A 15,854-nucleotide genomic window follows, 5' to 3' on the forward strand; every position below is an offset into this window, starting at 1 on the left:
ACTGCTCTGCCCTGTTGATGCTGTGTTCTTCATATCTTTCTTTACTTCCTGGTATTTGGCTTTGACAAAATGTTATTGAATACAGTCATATGCGGATTACATCTGGTTTTTGTGCCTCTCTGCATATTCGTTTTTTACTTGCCTATTTTCCGCATCTGGTATAAGTCTATGGGGGAAAATTTGCATGTAAAACTCATGGCACCCACATGAGAAATTAACTTGTTGTGAATTTCAAATAATTTTTTTACATTGCATAAAAAAACACCATGGGCATGAGATTTCTATAAATCCTATCTACTTTGCCGGACCTGAAAAGTCTGCATCAGCCCTTGGCCAACTAATATGGTCCTGATCACAGACTGCTATATAATCTATAGTGTACGGCCATCAGACCGCTATAATTATGGGAGCAGTAAAGCGGAGATCTGATCTAGTGATTGTAGGAGAGTCACTATTGTGATGGTAAGGCAATCGCCTGTTTCTGGCCATATCTGTCCTCAGCTATTGCAGGCCTTTAGTATACACTAGATTTTACCTAGATAAATGCTGTAAATAGTAATAGTACATACGCGCTACCCAGTCATTCTGAAATGTAATGTGATGTTCCTCAGATCAGGTGCCACCACCTCCGGTTAGGATATAGTCCCTTCATGGACCTTCTCAGTGCTCTACTGCCAGGTGATAATGACATGTTCTGTCTGTATATTTCACATGTTGAGGTTTTGTCTGTGGAACAGGTGCGGTGGATTCAACCTCATCATCCTCCTCTTCATCGTCCAGTTTTGTAAATGGTGCTACCAGCAAAAACTTACCAGCAGTGCAGACTGTGGCTCCCATGCCGGAGGACTCTGCTGAAAACATGAGGTAACAATCGTAGTAGATTTGTATGGTTGTACTCTTTGTGTATATTCTGAGAAAAACGTTAGCCGGTTATCAATGTCCAAGCTGCTTTCCGGTGACATGCCAATGGAAACAAGGTCTAGGAGTACGGGAAAGGAAATCTGCAGCTCCTTTTGAATTTCTGTATATTTTTTCTTTGTTGTTTTTATAGACTAGTACCACATTGCCGTATGCTTGTTTACATCTGTGTTGACTACCGTTAACAGCTTGTAGTATAATTAAAATGAAATTGGTAAGTGTTCCCCCTTTATTTACAATGCAGTGACATGTGTAGGCATAGAATAATTAATCATTTACATGCTCCCATGCACTTTTTACAGATTGTCCTCTGCTAATGAACAATCACCGATTCAGTCATGCATGTAATACATGTGCACTTGTATCCAAGTGTGTGTGTCTGTGTGTGTATATATATATATATATATATATATATGTGTAAACAATGTGAAAAACATATAGCCAGCTCACCATAAAGGAGTTCCTCTTGATGCAGTAATCGGTGTTCACCTTATGTTTTGCACGGATCCAGGCAGGGAGTATGCCCCAACAAATAGAAATATAAGAAAATTGGGATCCAGCAAAAGGATGAAAGTTCACCAGATTTATAAAAACTTCTTCTTTATTAATCCATAATGTCATAAAAAGTATGAGGAACTCCAATCAATTAGTAGCATTCCAGCAAGGGACTACATGTTTCAGCACTATGTGCCTTCCTCACGGTCCTATTAACCCTTTTGCTGGATCCCAATTTTCTTATATTTCTATATATATATATATATATATATATATATATATATATATATGTGTGTGTATATGCACACACACATTTATTTATATATATACAGTGCCTTGCAAAAGTATTTGGCCCCCTGGATCTTTTCAACCTTTTCCCACATATCATGCTTCAAACATAAAGATACCAAATGTAAATTTTTGGTGAAGAATCAACAACAAGTGGGACACAATTTGTGAAGTTGAACGAAATTTATTGGTGGTTTTAAATTTTTGTGGAAATTCAAAAACTGAAAAGTGGGGCGTGCAATATTATTCGGCCCCTTTACTTTCAGTGCAGCAAACTCACTCCAGAAGTTCATTTTGGATCTCTGAATGATCCAATGTTGTCCTAAATGACTAATGATGATAACTATAATCCACCTGTGTGTAATCAAGTCTTTTTATAAATCCACCTGCTCTATGATAGTCTCAGGGTTCTGTTTGAAGCACAGAGAGCATCATGAAAACCAATGAACACAACAGGCAGGTCCGTGATACTGTTGTGGAGAAGTTTAAAGCCGGATTTGGATACAAAATTATTTCCAAAACTTTAAACGTCCTAAGGCCGCTTTCACACTTCAGGCTTTCGGTATCCGGCATGGTGCAGCGAAAAACTGGACTGCCGGATCCGGCGCCTGTTACGACCAGATCCGTTTTTTTCCCCGTGCTGTTTCATTGCTGCCGCATTGCGCCGGAAGGCAATGCGGCGCGTCCGTTTTTTTCCGGATCCGGAGAAAATAGCCGGTCCGGCGTCTGGAAAAAACGTTGCATGCAACGTTTTTTCCCAACGCCGGACCGGTTTTTCGCACTGCGCATGCCCGGAAACCTTCTCTGCCAGGAATATATCCAGCAGAAAGAAGGATCCGGTGTCTGCGTATGCGGCCGGATCCGGCAATACGGTTTTTCGCTGCCCCATGCCAGATACCGAAAGCCTGAAGTGTGAAAGTGGCCTTAGGAGCACTGTGCAAGCGATCATATTGAAATGGAAGGAGTATCATACATACCACTGCAAATCTACCAAGACATACATACACACACACACACACAAAAAAAAAAATATATATATATATATATATATATACACACTAGAAATAGGCCCAATGCTATTGCATCGGGAGTGCGGTGAAATGAACATCCGCTGGCGGGCGGCTCAGCCAATGAGCGGTGCCGCGCGGGATTTGAATGCATGCATGGTCCTCTCACCCCCCCCTATCCTGGTATGCATGGTCCTCTCACCCCCCTATCCTGGTATGCATGGTCCTCTCACCCCCCTATCCTGGTATGCATGGTCCTCTCACCCCCAATCCTGATATGCATGGTCCCCGAATCCCCCTATCCTGGTATGCATGGTCCTCTTCCCCCCCCAATCCTGATATGCATGGTCCCCGAACCCCCCCAATCCTGGAATGCATGGTCCCCTCACCCCATATCCTGATATGCATGGTCCTCTCACCTCCCATTCCTGATATGCATGGTCCTCTCACCCCCCTTTCCTGATATGAATGGTCCTCTCACCCCTCAATCCTGATATGCATGGTCCCCTCACCCCCTATCCTGGTATGCATGCTACCTCTCACCCCCCTTTCCTGATATGCATGGTTTTATCACCCCCCAATCCTGATATGCATGGTCCCCTCACCCCCTATCCTGGTAAGCAATGGTACCTCTCACCCCCTATCCTGATATGTATGGTCCTCTCACCCCTATTAAACTGCACACATACAAAAAAAAACCAAACAAACATTTATATTCACCTTTCTTACCTGTGATCCAGCGCTGTCACATTCTGCCGGGGGAGGTGTGTGGAGGGAGGAGTGTGGCGCCGGAGTACGCGTATGCTAATACCGCGCTGTCCGGCGCCATATTGCTGAAGGCACACTGCAAATGTGTCTTCAGTAAAATGGCACCGGATAGCGGCATGCGCGATTCTGGCATCGCATTCCTGGATGAGCTGCACTACCTGAGCCACCTGTGTGGGTTGTACAGTCCATCTCATGCTACCACGAGTGTGAAAGCACAACCAGCATTCAAAAGTGACCAAACATCAGCTAGAAAGCATTGGTACTGAGATGCGGTCTGTGATCCCCACCTGCAGAACCACTCCTTTATTGAAAGTGTCTTGATAAGTGCTAATAATTTCCATCTGTTTTCTGTTCCATTTGCACAAAAGCATGTGAAATTGAGTGTCAATCAGTGTTGCTTCCTAAGTGGACAGTTTGATTTCACAGAAGTATGATTCACTTATATTCAGTTATATTCTGTTGTTCAAGTGTTCCCTTAATTTTTTTTTTAGCAGTGTGTGTGTGTATATATATATATATATATATATATATATATATATATATATATATATATAAATATAATCTGTATGCATAAATGTTATATAAAATATATTTGGATGAATATATATGTATAACTGTACATGTATAGGTGTATGTCTGTATTTACATATTATAACATAATGTCAGTATGTGAATGTGTGTTTAGATGTGTTCATGTATGTGTCTATCTGAAAATATAATTTGCATTATTTCATTCTTCCTTCCTCACAGTATCACTGCCAAATTAGAGAGAGCACTGGAAAAGGTGGCTCCTCTTCTACGTGAGATCTTTGTTGATTTTGCCCCGTTCCTCTCCCGGACATTGCTGGGAAGTCATGGACAGGAGCTGTTAATAGAAGGTATGAATTCACTGATATTTAGCCCCTTACATGTTTTCATTTTTAGCATTTTAAGAGCTAATGGCTTTGTGCACACCTTCAGGATTTGCTTCAGATTTGCAGCACATTTTTCACAGGTGTACATATTCAAAGAGTAATGTTTTTTTTTTTTTTTTTTTATTGTGGGTTCAGTGGCAGACGAGCAAGTGTACAGGATAGTCATAGTCTTATAATAGGTCATCAATATCTGATTGGGGATGGTGGGTTTTTGACCCCCTGAAGACCTGCCAATTATCAGAAGCTCAGAAGCAAACAGTGTCCAGAGCCAGGATATCACTGCTCTTAGTGGCTGGTCTTAAGTACTGCAGGTCATCAAGAAGCCCTGAACAAGTATATGCTCTGAATGCGATGTGAACAGGACTTGCGATAGCCTCCTATTTCATCCAAACTTAGCGTACGAGTACCACTTTATGGATTATGTTTGGTATCGCAGCTTGGCTATATTAAAGCGAATATGATGTATGTGCAGGTGGGGGGTTTTGAGTTTTTTGTTTTTATCCTATACATCCTTTTTAATGTGTCTTTTAAGTTTTATTTTTGCATTAATCTAATTCTAATGAAAATGTATATAATAAAATATATAAATCTTATACTGTATAACTTGCATTTTGATTCCTTACCATTTTTAGATCTATCAGTGAGCAGAAAACATTGCAGTCAAGCTTAAAAATACTAAAATAGGATATTTGCTGCAATTGTATCTATTTAGTAACCTAGTCAATTTCCTGTGTGCTAGACAACCTAAATTTTAGTAGTGATGAGCAAACGTGCTCGGATAAGGTGTTTATCGAAGCATGCTCGGGTGCTAATAAAGTATCGCCGATGTGCTCAAATAATGTGTTCGTTTTCCCGTGGCTGTTCGACAGCCGCAGCACATGCAGGGATTGCCTGTTTATTAGCACACGAGCATGCTCGGCTTACATCTTATCCAATCATGCTCTCTCATCACTACTGCACAAATGGATTGTAGCAATGTAGGTGTATATACCTGCAGCCATATATAGGTGGAGATTCTCAGTGGCCGTAATAGACAGACCGATGTTTTCAGCTTTAGAATTGTGGCCATACTGTCCATTAATGTAAACAATTTTTTGCCAAGAGTCATCGGGCATTCTGTTCTTATTTTCTGTGAAATTCAATATTTCTGTAAGTTGAAGTTAACTTTTAGAAGTGAGGAAATCTTCTGTCGGAATAAGCAGTAACCTGTGATTTATGAAGAAGTGTCATTATTTTTTTATTGCGAATACCAGTCGCTTCCCTAAGCTCCTATCTTATTATGTCTGGAAAGGAAGATATATTGCAACATAAAACACTTATTCTTCATGTAATTTGTCAGTGGGTCAGGATGTCTGCTTTTCATTTTAGCTAAATACAAGACGTTTTAATTGACAGCTTGGTATGACAATCAGGAATGTTGTCACATTAGCTGAACTTCAGCTTAAATATATTAATAGACCATGTATTTGTACATGCAATATACACGTGTGTGTGTATATATATATATATATATATATATATATATATATATATATATATGTGGTGTGTGTGTATATATGTGGTGAGTGTGTGTGTATATATAATATATATGTATATATACACACATACAGAGATATACACATTTATTTGTGTGTATATATATATATATGTGTGTGTGTGTATATCTATATGTACATGTGTATCTATATGTATGTGATTATATACAGTTGTGAAAGTGTTTTCCCCCTTCCTGATTTCCTATTCTTTATTTGCATGTTTGTCACACTTGAATGTTTCAGATCACCAAACAAATTTAAATTTTAGACAAAGGTAACACAAGTAGGCATAAAATGCAGTTTTTTTTTATTATTAAGGGAAAAAATACAAACCTACAGGACCCTGTGTGAAAATGATTTCACCCTCCCATTTAAAACATAAGTTAACTGTGGTTTATCACATCTTTGGGAAGCGGAGTTCAAGTTCTCTTGCCACACCCTGGCCTGATTACTGCCATACCTGTTCTAAATCAAGAAATCACTTAAATAGGACCTGCCTGACTAAGTGAAGTGGACCAAAAGGTTCTCAAAAGCTGGACATCATGTCGCAATCCAAAGAAATTCTGAAACAAATGAGAAACAAAGAACCATGTATCTGTCTGGAAAAGGTTTTAAAGCCATTTCTCAAGCTATGGAACTCCAGTGACCCACACTGAGAGACATTATCCACAAATGGTGAAAAAATGAGACAGTAGTGAACCTTCCCATGAGTGGCTGGCCGATGAAAAATACCGCAAGAGCACAGCGACAACTCGTCCAAGAGGTCACAAAAGATCCTACAGCAACAACCAAAGAACTGCAGGCCTCACTTGTCTCAGCTATGGTCAGTGTCCATGACTCCACCATGAGAAAGAAACTAGGCAAAAATGGCCTGCATGGCAGAGTTCCAAGAAGAAAACCACTACTGAGCAATAAACATAAAGGCTTGTTTCAGTTTTACCAGGAAATATGTTGATGATGACCAAGATTTTTGGGAGAATAATCTTTGAACTGACTAGACAAAAGTTGAATTTTTTGGAAGGTGTATGTCCCATTCCATCTGGCGTTGGATTAACCGCATTTCAGAAAAGTTACATCATACCAACAGTAAAATGTGGTTTTAGTGTCATTGACTGGGGCTGTTTTGCTGCTTCAGGACGACTTGCTGTGGTAAATGGAACCATGAATTCTGCTGTTTACTAAAAAATCCTGAAGGAGAATGCCTGGCTATCTGTTCGTGACCTCTAACTGAAGCGCAGTTGGGTTATGCAGCAGTACAATGATACTAAACGCACCCGCAAGTCCACCTCTGAATGGCTTAAGGAAAACAAAATTAAGATGACGGCGTGGCCTATTCAAAGTCCTGACCTTAATCTGATTGAAATGCTGTTACTTGACCTTAAAAAGTCAGTTCATGCTCGGAAACCCTCCAGTGTGGCTGAATTCCAACAATTTTGCAATGATGAGTGACCCAAAATTCCTCCAGAGCGTTGTAAAAGACTAATTGCCAGTTGTCGCAGATGCTTGTTTGCATTTGTTGCTGCTAAGGGTGGCCCAACCAGTTATTTTTAGGGGCAATCACTTTTCACACAGGGCCCTGTCGTTTTGGATTTCTTTTTTCCTTAATAATAAAGACCTTCATTTATAAACTGCATTTTGTGTTTACTGGTGTTATCTTTGTCTAATATTGAAATTGAGATCTAAAATATTTGTATGACAAACATGCAAAAGAAAAGGAAATCAGGAAGGGGGAAAACACTTTTTCACATCACTGTATAGAAGTGTTTGTGTATATATATATATTATTTATATAATATATTTATGTGTATGTATATATGTGCATTTCTTTTCCTCACTTAGATAGTACTTATTTGATGAGTGCACCATTGACAGAGGTAGCCTTCCTGTGTTGTAGAGGTCAATGACCTCCATTACTAATTTGGGCAAAAAGTACCAGCTTAGTAGTCCCTACTGCACAGTTTTATATGGTATATATAAGTAGAGGTTTCAGTTTAGGATGAATGGTCATTTTGTACAACTTGCAGACGATGTAAGACTTAAAAAAAAAAATAAATAAATAATAATTTAGGACACAGAACTAATATATTTCAATGAAAAAATACATTAAAGACAGAATTTATTTTTTCTGCAAAATTACAACTCCCAGCGCTATCACCTGGTGTGTACTGTAATTTTATAACAGGTTGAAGTTCACTGAATTGGGGGAGTGCAGGGATGAAATGATAAAATATAACGTTACAAAACTGAAGCCTCCAACTCTGTTACTTCCTAAATAGTTTCATATTTACATATTAAGCCATATACATTAGCATAAAAAGTCCTTTTGAAATATACACAGGAGAAAAAAGCTTTAGAAAATTACAATATTTTATTGGGGTCAGTTATGTTTTTCAGGTTGTCTTAGCCATAACATTGATCAAGTAATTGGAATTATTGTATATCATTATTACTGTTGTTACTTTACCTTTGTCACGGAGTGACTTGTCCTCTGTGTCGCAACCCGCAGGACAGCACTAACACCAGGACACACAAGGGGAACACCGGGGAAACAGTTACAATGGTGGGTCCTGCAATAGGGAACGGGGACGCGCATTCCCCTGAGGCAGTGTCCCTAAACACTCCTAAGGATCCCTATACATGTTCCTCACCTGTCGCCAAGCTGGACACCTTAATCCCTTGCTCGCCCTGCACCTATCCCTTACTAGTGAACTGGATGGTGCAGATACTAATCCCACCACTGTACTAATACACACAAGCAAAATACAACAAAACAGGGAAAACACACAACTTAGCTTTGCTCTGCTGCTATTGCTCCCAGCAACAGAGTACGGCACCCGGATACAGCTTCCACCTGAATAGCTGCTACTCCAAAACTCTGGCTGAGCTGCAAGGAACTCCTCTCAATAGCTCCTTTCACCACCAAGGTTGGTTGGGAATGAACAATATCACCAAAAGTGATTGAGAACACCTGACACTCCTTTATAGGTAGGACCCAGGGTAATCACACCTGCTTGGTAATTTACGTGTAATAACCCCAGCAGCCGCTGGGGGGCAAAGCCAGAACTAAAGCAACTACAGTGTAATAACCCCAGCGGCCACCTGGGCAAAACTAACCTTAAGCCAAAGGCTTAAAGGAAAGAAAAGGTTATATGTGCTAAATCTGTCGCAATCCAACCTGGATCGTGACCACCTTAATTGATAATGGTAGTTCCTTATTTTATGATCATACAGTGGAGAAAATAAGTATTTGATCCACTGTCGATTTTGCAAGTTTTCCCACTTACAAAGTTCTGTATTTTTTATCGTAGGTACACTTCAATTGTGAGAGACAGAATGTAAAAATAAAAACTAGAAAATCACATTGTATAATTTTGAAATAATTAAATTGCATTTTACTTCATGAAATAAGTATTTGATCACCTACCAACCAGCAAGAATTCTGTCTCTCAGACCTCTTACTTTTTCTTTAAGAAGCCCTCCTACTCTGCACTCATTACCTGTATTAATTGCACCTGTTTGAACTTGTTTCATGTACAAAAAAACACCTGTCCACACACCACACAATCAATCACACTCCAACCTCTCCACCATGGCCAAGTCAAAAGAGCTGTCTAAGGACATTGGGGCCAAAATTTTAGATCTGCACATGGCTGGGATGGGCTACAGGACAAAAGGCAAGCAGCTTGGTGAGAAGTTAACAACTGTTGGAGCAATTTTTAGAAAATGGAAGAAATACAAAATGACTGCCAATCTTCCTTGGTCTGGGGCTCTTTGCATGATCTCTCCTCATGAGGTAAGGATGATTCTGAGAAAGGTCAGGAATCAGCCCAGAACTACACAGGAGGACCTGGTCAATGACCTGAAGAGACCTGGGACCACAGTCTCAAACATTACCATTAGTAACACACTATGCCATCATGGATTAAAAACCAGCAGGGCATGCAAGATCCCCCTGCTCACACCAGCACATGTCCATGCCCATTTGAAGTTAACCATTGACCATCTGGGTGATCCAGAGGTGCATGGGAAAAGGTCATGTGGTTAGTAAGACCAATATAGAACTTTTTGGTATCAACTCCACTCACCTTGTTTGGATGAAGGAGTATGAGTACAACCCCAAGAGCACCATCCCAACCATTAAGCATGGTGGGGGAAGCATCATACTTTGGGCCTGCTTTAATGCAAAGAGGACAGGACTGCACCGTATTGAAGGGAAGATGGATGGGGTCAAGCAACATTAGATTTTGGCCAACAAACTCCTTCCCTCAGTAAGAGCATTGAAGATGGGTTGTGGCTGGGTGTTCCAGCCTGACAGTGACCCAAAACACCTAGCCAGGGCAACTAAGGAGTGTCTCTATAAGAAGCATTTCAAGGCCCTGGAGTGGCCTAGCCAGTCTCCAGTCTTGAACCCAATAAAAAAAATCTTTGGAAGGAGCTGAAACTCAGTGTTGCCCATTGACAGCCCTGAAACTTGAAAGATTTGGAGAAGATCTGTATGAAGGAGTGGGCCAAAATCCCTGCTGCAGTGTATGCAAACTTGGTCAAGAGCTACAGGAAACGTCTAACCTCTAATTGCAAACAACAGTTTCTCTACCAAATATTAAGCTATGTTTATTTATTGTATCAAATACTTTTTTCATGCAATAAAATGCAAATTAATTATGTAAAAATCATGCAATTTGATTTTCTGGATTTTCTTGTTAGATTCTGTCTCAGTTGAGGTGTACCTACGATAAAAATTACAGACCTCTTTCTTTGTAGGTCGGAGAACTTGCAAAATCGGCAGTGGATCAAATACTTATATCCCCACTGTATTTGTGAAACATAATTGCATCTGTTTCTAAACAACCATCCCACTTACATTATTTAGATAATGAGATTTATATATATTCAATTTATCGACTAGGGATGGGGTTTGTAGAATAACTTGTATTTTTATATGTAATGCCTATGCATATGCTATTTACATACAGGAAATTTGGTTCACGTCACACTCCGACACCACTATGTGATCAGGGATCAATCTTTGATTCACACTTATCTTATATTGGTTATGTTTTTTAACTGTCCCAAATAAAATGTTATTTCCCAAAGCTTTTTTGGACTCCTATTTTTCTCCTTTTTATAACTCTGTTACTTGTAAGTATAGCAGGAGATAGTATAGTAGATTGTGTGCCATATTAAGAAAATTTTTGAAATGCAACAGCACAATAAATTAAAACATAGTAACAAACATTTTGTGTTTTACCTTTGTAGAATGTACAGTGTTCCTGATATAAATTCATAGAGCAATGAAACATTTTCCTCATCGGCTTCCCTCTATTTGTGCAGCAAATGTCTGTGTGAATTGTCTTTTACAGAATGATTTCATTTTTGTTATAACTAAGGGAATTTATAAAATCTGGCTCTTCATATGCAAGTATTAAACAAAAAGCATGCTGCTGTAAGATGCTCCTACAATATTAAGAAATTGACTAGTAGTAATAAATTTGGCTCATCTTTGGGATGCTTGTGTACCAAAAAAATGAATTATATGCTGCGAAGAACTGCACTTCACAGCCCCGCCTGACATCACTAATATGATGGGGGGTGTATTACCCAGGACAGTCTCCCCATTTTCACCAACGTGACGTTCCGCACCCCTGGGGATACGTAATGTCAGCTTGGCAGTGTTTTATGCTTGGAGACCAACCATTTTTTTTCACTTGAAGCTGGACTACTTGCTAAGCCAGGTCTCCTGTCTCAACTTCACATTTTGAAGGAGGCCTATAGTCTTGGACCGGATATGCTAGTAGATTGGCAGAAAATTATATCCTTCATATTCTTCACATATGTCATAAGTAATAGTTCACCTAAAATAATATCTGCATCCTTACAATATCAAGAGAACCTCCTAATATAAAATATTTTTCCACTGTTTATTCTGTCTTGCCTTTAGTAGAATACCATATCAGCCTGGTGATCTCCATGGTAAAAAAAAATAAAAAAATTTCAAAGATACATTTTTTGTTTTATTATTTTTCTTTACACTAAAAACGTAATTGGAATGTAGCAGCAACACTTGGTTTTCTGTGTTTTGTTATTTTAGTTTGTAAACATTATCCAAATCTATAATCTATTTAGTTTCGTTTTATCTTAGAACCACATGTATGTGACAGTATAAAATGTTTTTTTTCTTTGACTTTTTATCCCTCCTTTTAGCAGAATATTGATATGAAATAATTGTTTTATACACAGATGCTAAACTTTTTATTTCTTTTTTTTTTCCTGCACTGGAATCATGAAGGCAAGTGCAGTCTCCACAAATTAGACCAATTTTAAAGTTTCTTTTTCTAAATTAATCCAAGCAAACAAAGCATTATAATTTAACTTTCTGCGCTGGCTTCCCAATTGATTCCATTTGCGAGCAAGACTTCTGGTTGGTGCAATGGGGAAATCATTGGGAGTAAAATGTAGACAAACCTTGATAAAGACCAGACGGACTGACTGTGGTATCCTGCTAGACTCCTTCACATATTGGAGCAATAAAAAGTGAAACACATCAAAACCTTGCTCTTATTTCATAGGAAACATGCCCCCCACTCTTCTTTTAACTTTTTCAACGCCAGAGGGGAACCTTCCGAAAATTATATGGCAGGGCCCAGTGGAATTAAAAGGTTATATGCGATTTATATACCTTTTGTATGTAGTGAGACAGGAAATTCTTATTACCAGTGGAAGCCACAGTTTTACAATAGCAATCAAAATAAACAAAAATTGGAATTTCTAAAAGAAAAAGTAATTTGTAGTAAAGAAAAGCTTTAGAGTTGCCCCAATCTGTCTCTTCTAAGCAGGATGCCAGTGTAGAATTTATTACGATCATTGTCCAATGAGAATAAAATTTCACAACAAACACTAAAATACATATAGAAATACAGTGATTTGATTTACATTAGAAATATAATTTTATAAAAGTTTTTATGTAATAGAGGCGCTGCATAGTGTAGCTGATCGGTGGGGATCCGGGTCCTGAGATCCCCACCAATCGCTTAAAACACCGCTCTGAATTCCACAATCTGTGGTCGCTGGTGAATTCGTCTCTGTTTAAATTATAATAATATTACACAAAAAGTGAAATTATAAAAAAAAATAAATTTAAAATGTTTTTGAGAGAAAAAATAGAACAATGTAAATTAGAAATTTAAAATATTTTGATAAGTCTTTTCAGTTACATTTTGAAAAGTACTGAAGCCCATATAGCTGTATTTTTTTCTACAAATGTAAATACTCATATACATTCTCTCTTGGTCACTTTTTTGTGTTTTAACTTGGTAAGTAGAGTCCACGGGTTGTAGGTCTCTGTTTTTCGCTTTGAGGCATGCAAACACTAGCATTTATTTAGGACTTGTATGATCGAGAATCCTTTTTCTTTATTGTATGAACTTTTAGTGATTTAATCCATTTTTTCATTTATTTAGATAACAAATATATAAACCAAAGGCCAAGTCCCAGTTTCACTATCATGGGGCGCCCTCTGCCTCTAAGCCTCTCTATATGTTATAAGTAGCAGACAACATGAATTCATGTGGGGGCTGTCGGGTTTTCTTTTCTATTCTGCTTTTTTTTTTTAATTTTTAACAAAATTTTAGTTTTTGGCTAAAGTCTGTTTTACCTTCAATATCAACCCCCAAGGTATATTCTTGTATTGTACCTGTTCTGTTGAAATGAATTCAATAACATCCTAGTCTATAACGTAGATTTAGGAGGAATGCGTGTTATTAGATTTTGGAATATATCTGTTTTCCTTAGTTGCCCCAGTGATGTCATCTGTGCCTACTAACAGATCAGTCCGGAATCACGAGACTGAGCTGGCAGCAAGTGCCCCGAAAGAATTTTCAGAATATTTCCGTATTCTAAACATTTGTAAATATTTGGATTGTGTTTAAACATTTATATATAACCACATGAGCTCCGTAACTGAATGTCCGTGGCGGTTGTTCTGCACCAGCCATCCATGCGGATTACCTAAATCTTCCTTATTAAATAATCCTTTTCAATGATTTAGATGGACATTTACATACACCATGCTTGCTGTCCTTAGATCTGAACTGGAGATTACATGAGTCAGTGTCTTCTCTGTAAGTCATCAGATGGTCTGGTAGAGTAACCAGCCGTTGGTGTACACCAGTGTATATTCTTGTATGTGCTGAATATCTTTTTTAGGTCGGTTTCTTATTCATGCTCTGTGCTGGGGCCATATATTTACTGCATGAGATTGAATCCTGGTCTGCTAGAAGATAAACTAAAGGATTAGAAAAAAGTTTCTCGCCCACCCCACTCCCCAGATATAGCTCTTGTCATGTCTGGGGTCTGTCTGGTATTGAAAGTATTGATGTAAGACACAATAATAGATAAAGTCCATAGACGAATGTGGTGCTGTTCCGTTCATAGATCACATTTCACAATAAACATTTTTTGTATCAATATTTTTTTTTAGTACCGGTAATTGCTTTACAAAAGTGAACATATCCTTTAACCCCTTTCTGACATCTGATCGCGGCCGGGTGTCAGCTGATTATCACAGCTGACACCCGGCACTATGTGTCAGGGGCTGTCACGGACCGCCCCCAACACGTTAACCCCTTGCACACCGCGATCAAACACGATCGCGGTGTACCGGGGGTTAAAGGGAAGCATCGGCAGGGAGGGGGCTCCCTCCGTGCTTCCCTGAGCCCCCCACAGCAGCGCAATGTGCAGCGCTGCTGCGGGGGGCTCCTTCCCTGCAGGTCCCCGGATCCAAGATGGCGTCGGGGGCTTGCAGGGAGCTGGCTTCCTCAGTGCCTGCAAAGTGCAGGCATGAGGAAATCTAATTCTATGCCTGTGACAGATCGCTGATCTGTCACAGTGATCTGTGATGTGACAGATCAGCGATCTGTCACATGACAGCTATGTCCCCCCTGGGACAATGTAATAAAGTTAAAAAAAAAAAAAAAGTGTAAAAATAATTTTTAAAAAATTGCTAAATAAAATTAAAAAAAAAATTCCCTAAAATCCATTTTTTGGAAATAAAAAAAACAAAAAAACAATAAAAGTGCACATATTTAGTATCGCCGCGTCCGTAATGACCCGCCCTATAAAACTGTCCCATTAGTTAAGCCCTTTAGCGAACCCCTTAAAAAATAAAAATAAACAACGAAGCAAAAAATAATGATTTATTATCATACTGCCGAAATGCAATAACGCGCGATCAAAAAGACGCATATAAATATCCATGGTATCGCTGAAAACATCAGCTTGTCCCGCAAAAAATGAGCCGCCATACAGCGTCATCAGTGAAAAAATAAAAAAAAGTTATAGCTCGCAGAGTAAAGCGATGCAAAAATAGTTTATTTTTTATATAAAATTGTTTTTGTTGCATAAAAGCGCCAAAACATAAAAAGACATAAATGAGGTATCGCTGTAACCGTACTGACCCGAAGAATAAAACCGCCGTATCAATCTTACCACAAGCGGAACGGTGTAAACACACCCCCCAAAAGAAATTCTTGAAATGCTGGTTTTTGTTCATTCTGTGTCCCAAAAATCGGAATAAAAAGCGATCAAAAAATGTCACGCGCCCGAAAATGGTACCAATAAAAACGTCAACTCGTCCCGCAAAAAATAAGACCTCACATGACTCTGTGGGTCAAAATACGGAAAAATTATAGGTCTCAAAATATGGTGATGCAAAAACTATTTTTACAATAAAAAGCATCTTTTACCGTGCGACAGCTGCCAAAAATAAAAACCCGCCATAAATAGTAAATCAAACCCCCCCGTTATCACCCCCTTAGTTAGGGAAAAATAATAAAATTTAAAAAAAGTATTTATTTCTATTTTCCCGTTAGGGTTAGGGCTAGGAGTGTGTTGGGGTTAGGGTTGGAGTTAGAATTGGGGGGTTTCCACTGTTT

General features: G+C 38.9%; 1 protein-coding gene across 6 annotated transcripts in view; it reads left to right on the forward strand.

Moving 5' to 3' along the window:
- NBEA (neurobeachin) overlaps positions 1 to 15,854 on the forward strand; it is a 915,436-nt gene that overhangs the window by 444,161 nt on the left and 455,421 nt on the right. For all 6 annotated transcript variants that reach the window (XM_073583206.1, XM_073583210.1, XM_073583208.1 and 3 more), the window contains 2 exons: positions 738 to 864; positions 4,227 to 4,354. In XM_073583206.1, coding sequence (XP_073439307.1) covers positions 738 to 864; positions 4,227 to 4,354 — 255 coding nt within the window. The remainder of the gene's footprint in view (positions 1 to 737; positions 865 to 4,226; positions 4,355 to 15,854) is intronic.

Source organism: Dendrobates tinctorius, unplaced genomic scaffold, assembly GCF_039654945.1.
Source record: "Dendrobates tinctorius isolate UK_male_01 unplaced genomic scaffold, ASM3965494v1 ptg000075l, whole genome shotgun sequence".
In the NCBI taxonomy this organism is placed as follows: Eukaryota; Metazoa; Chordata; class Amphibia; order Anura; family Dendrobatidae; genus Dendrobates; species Dendrobates tinctorius.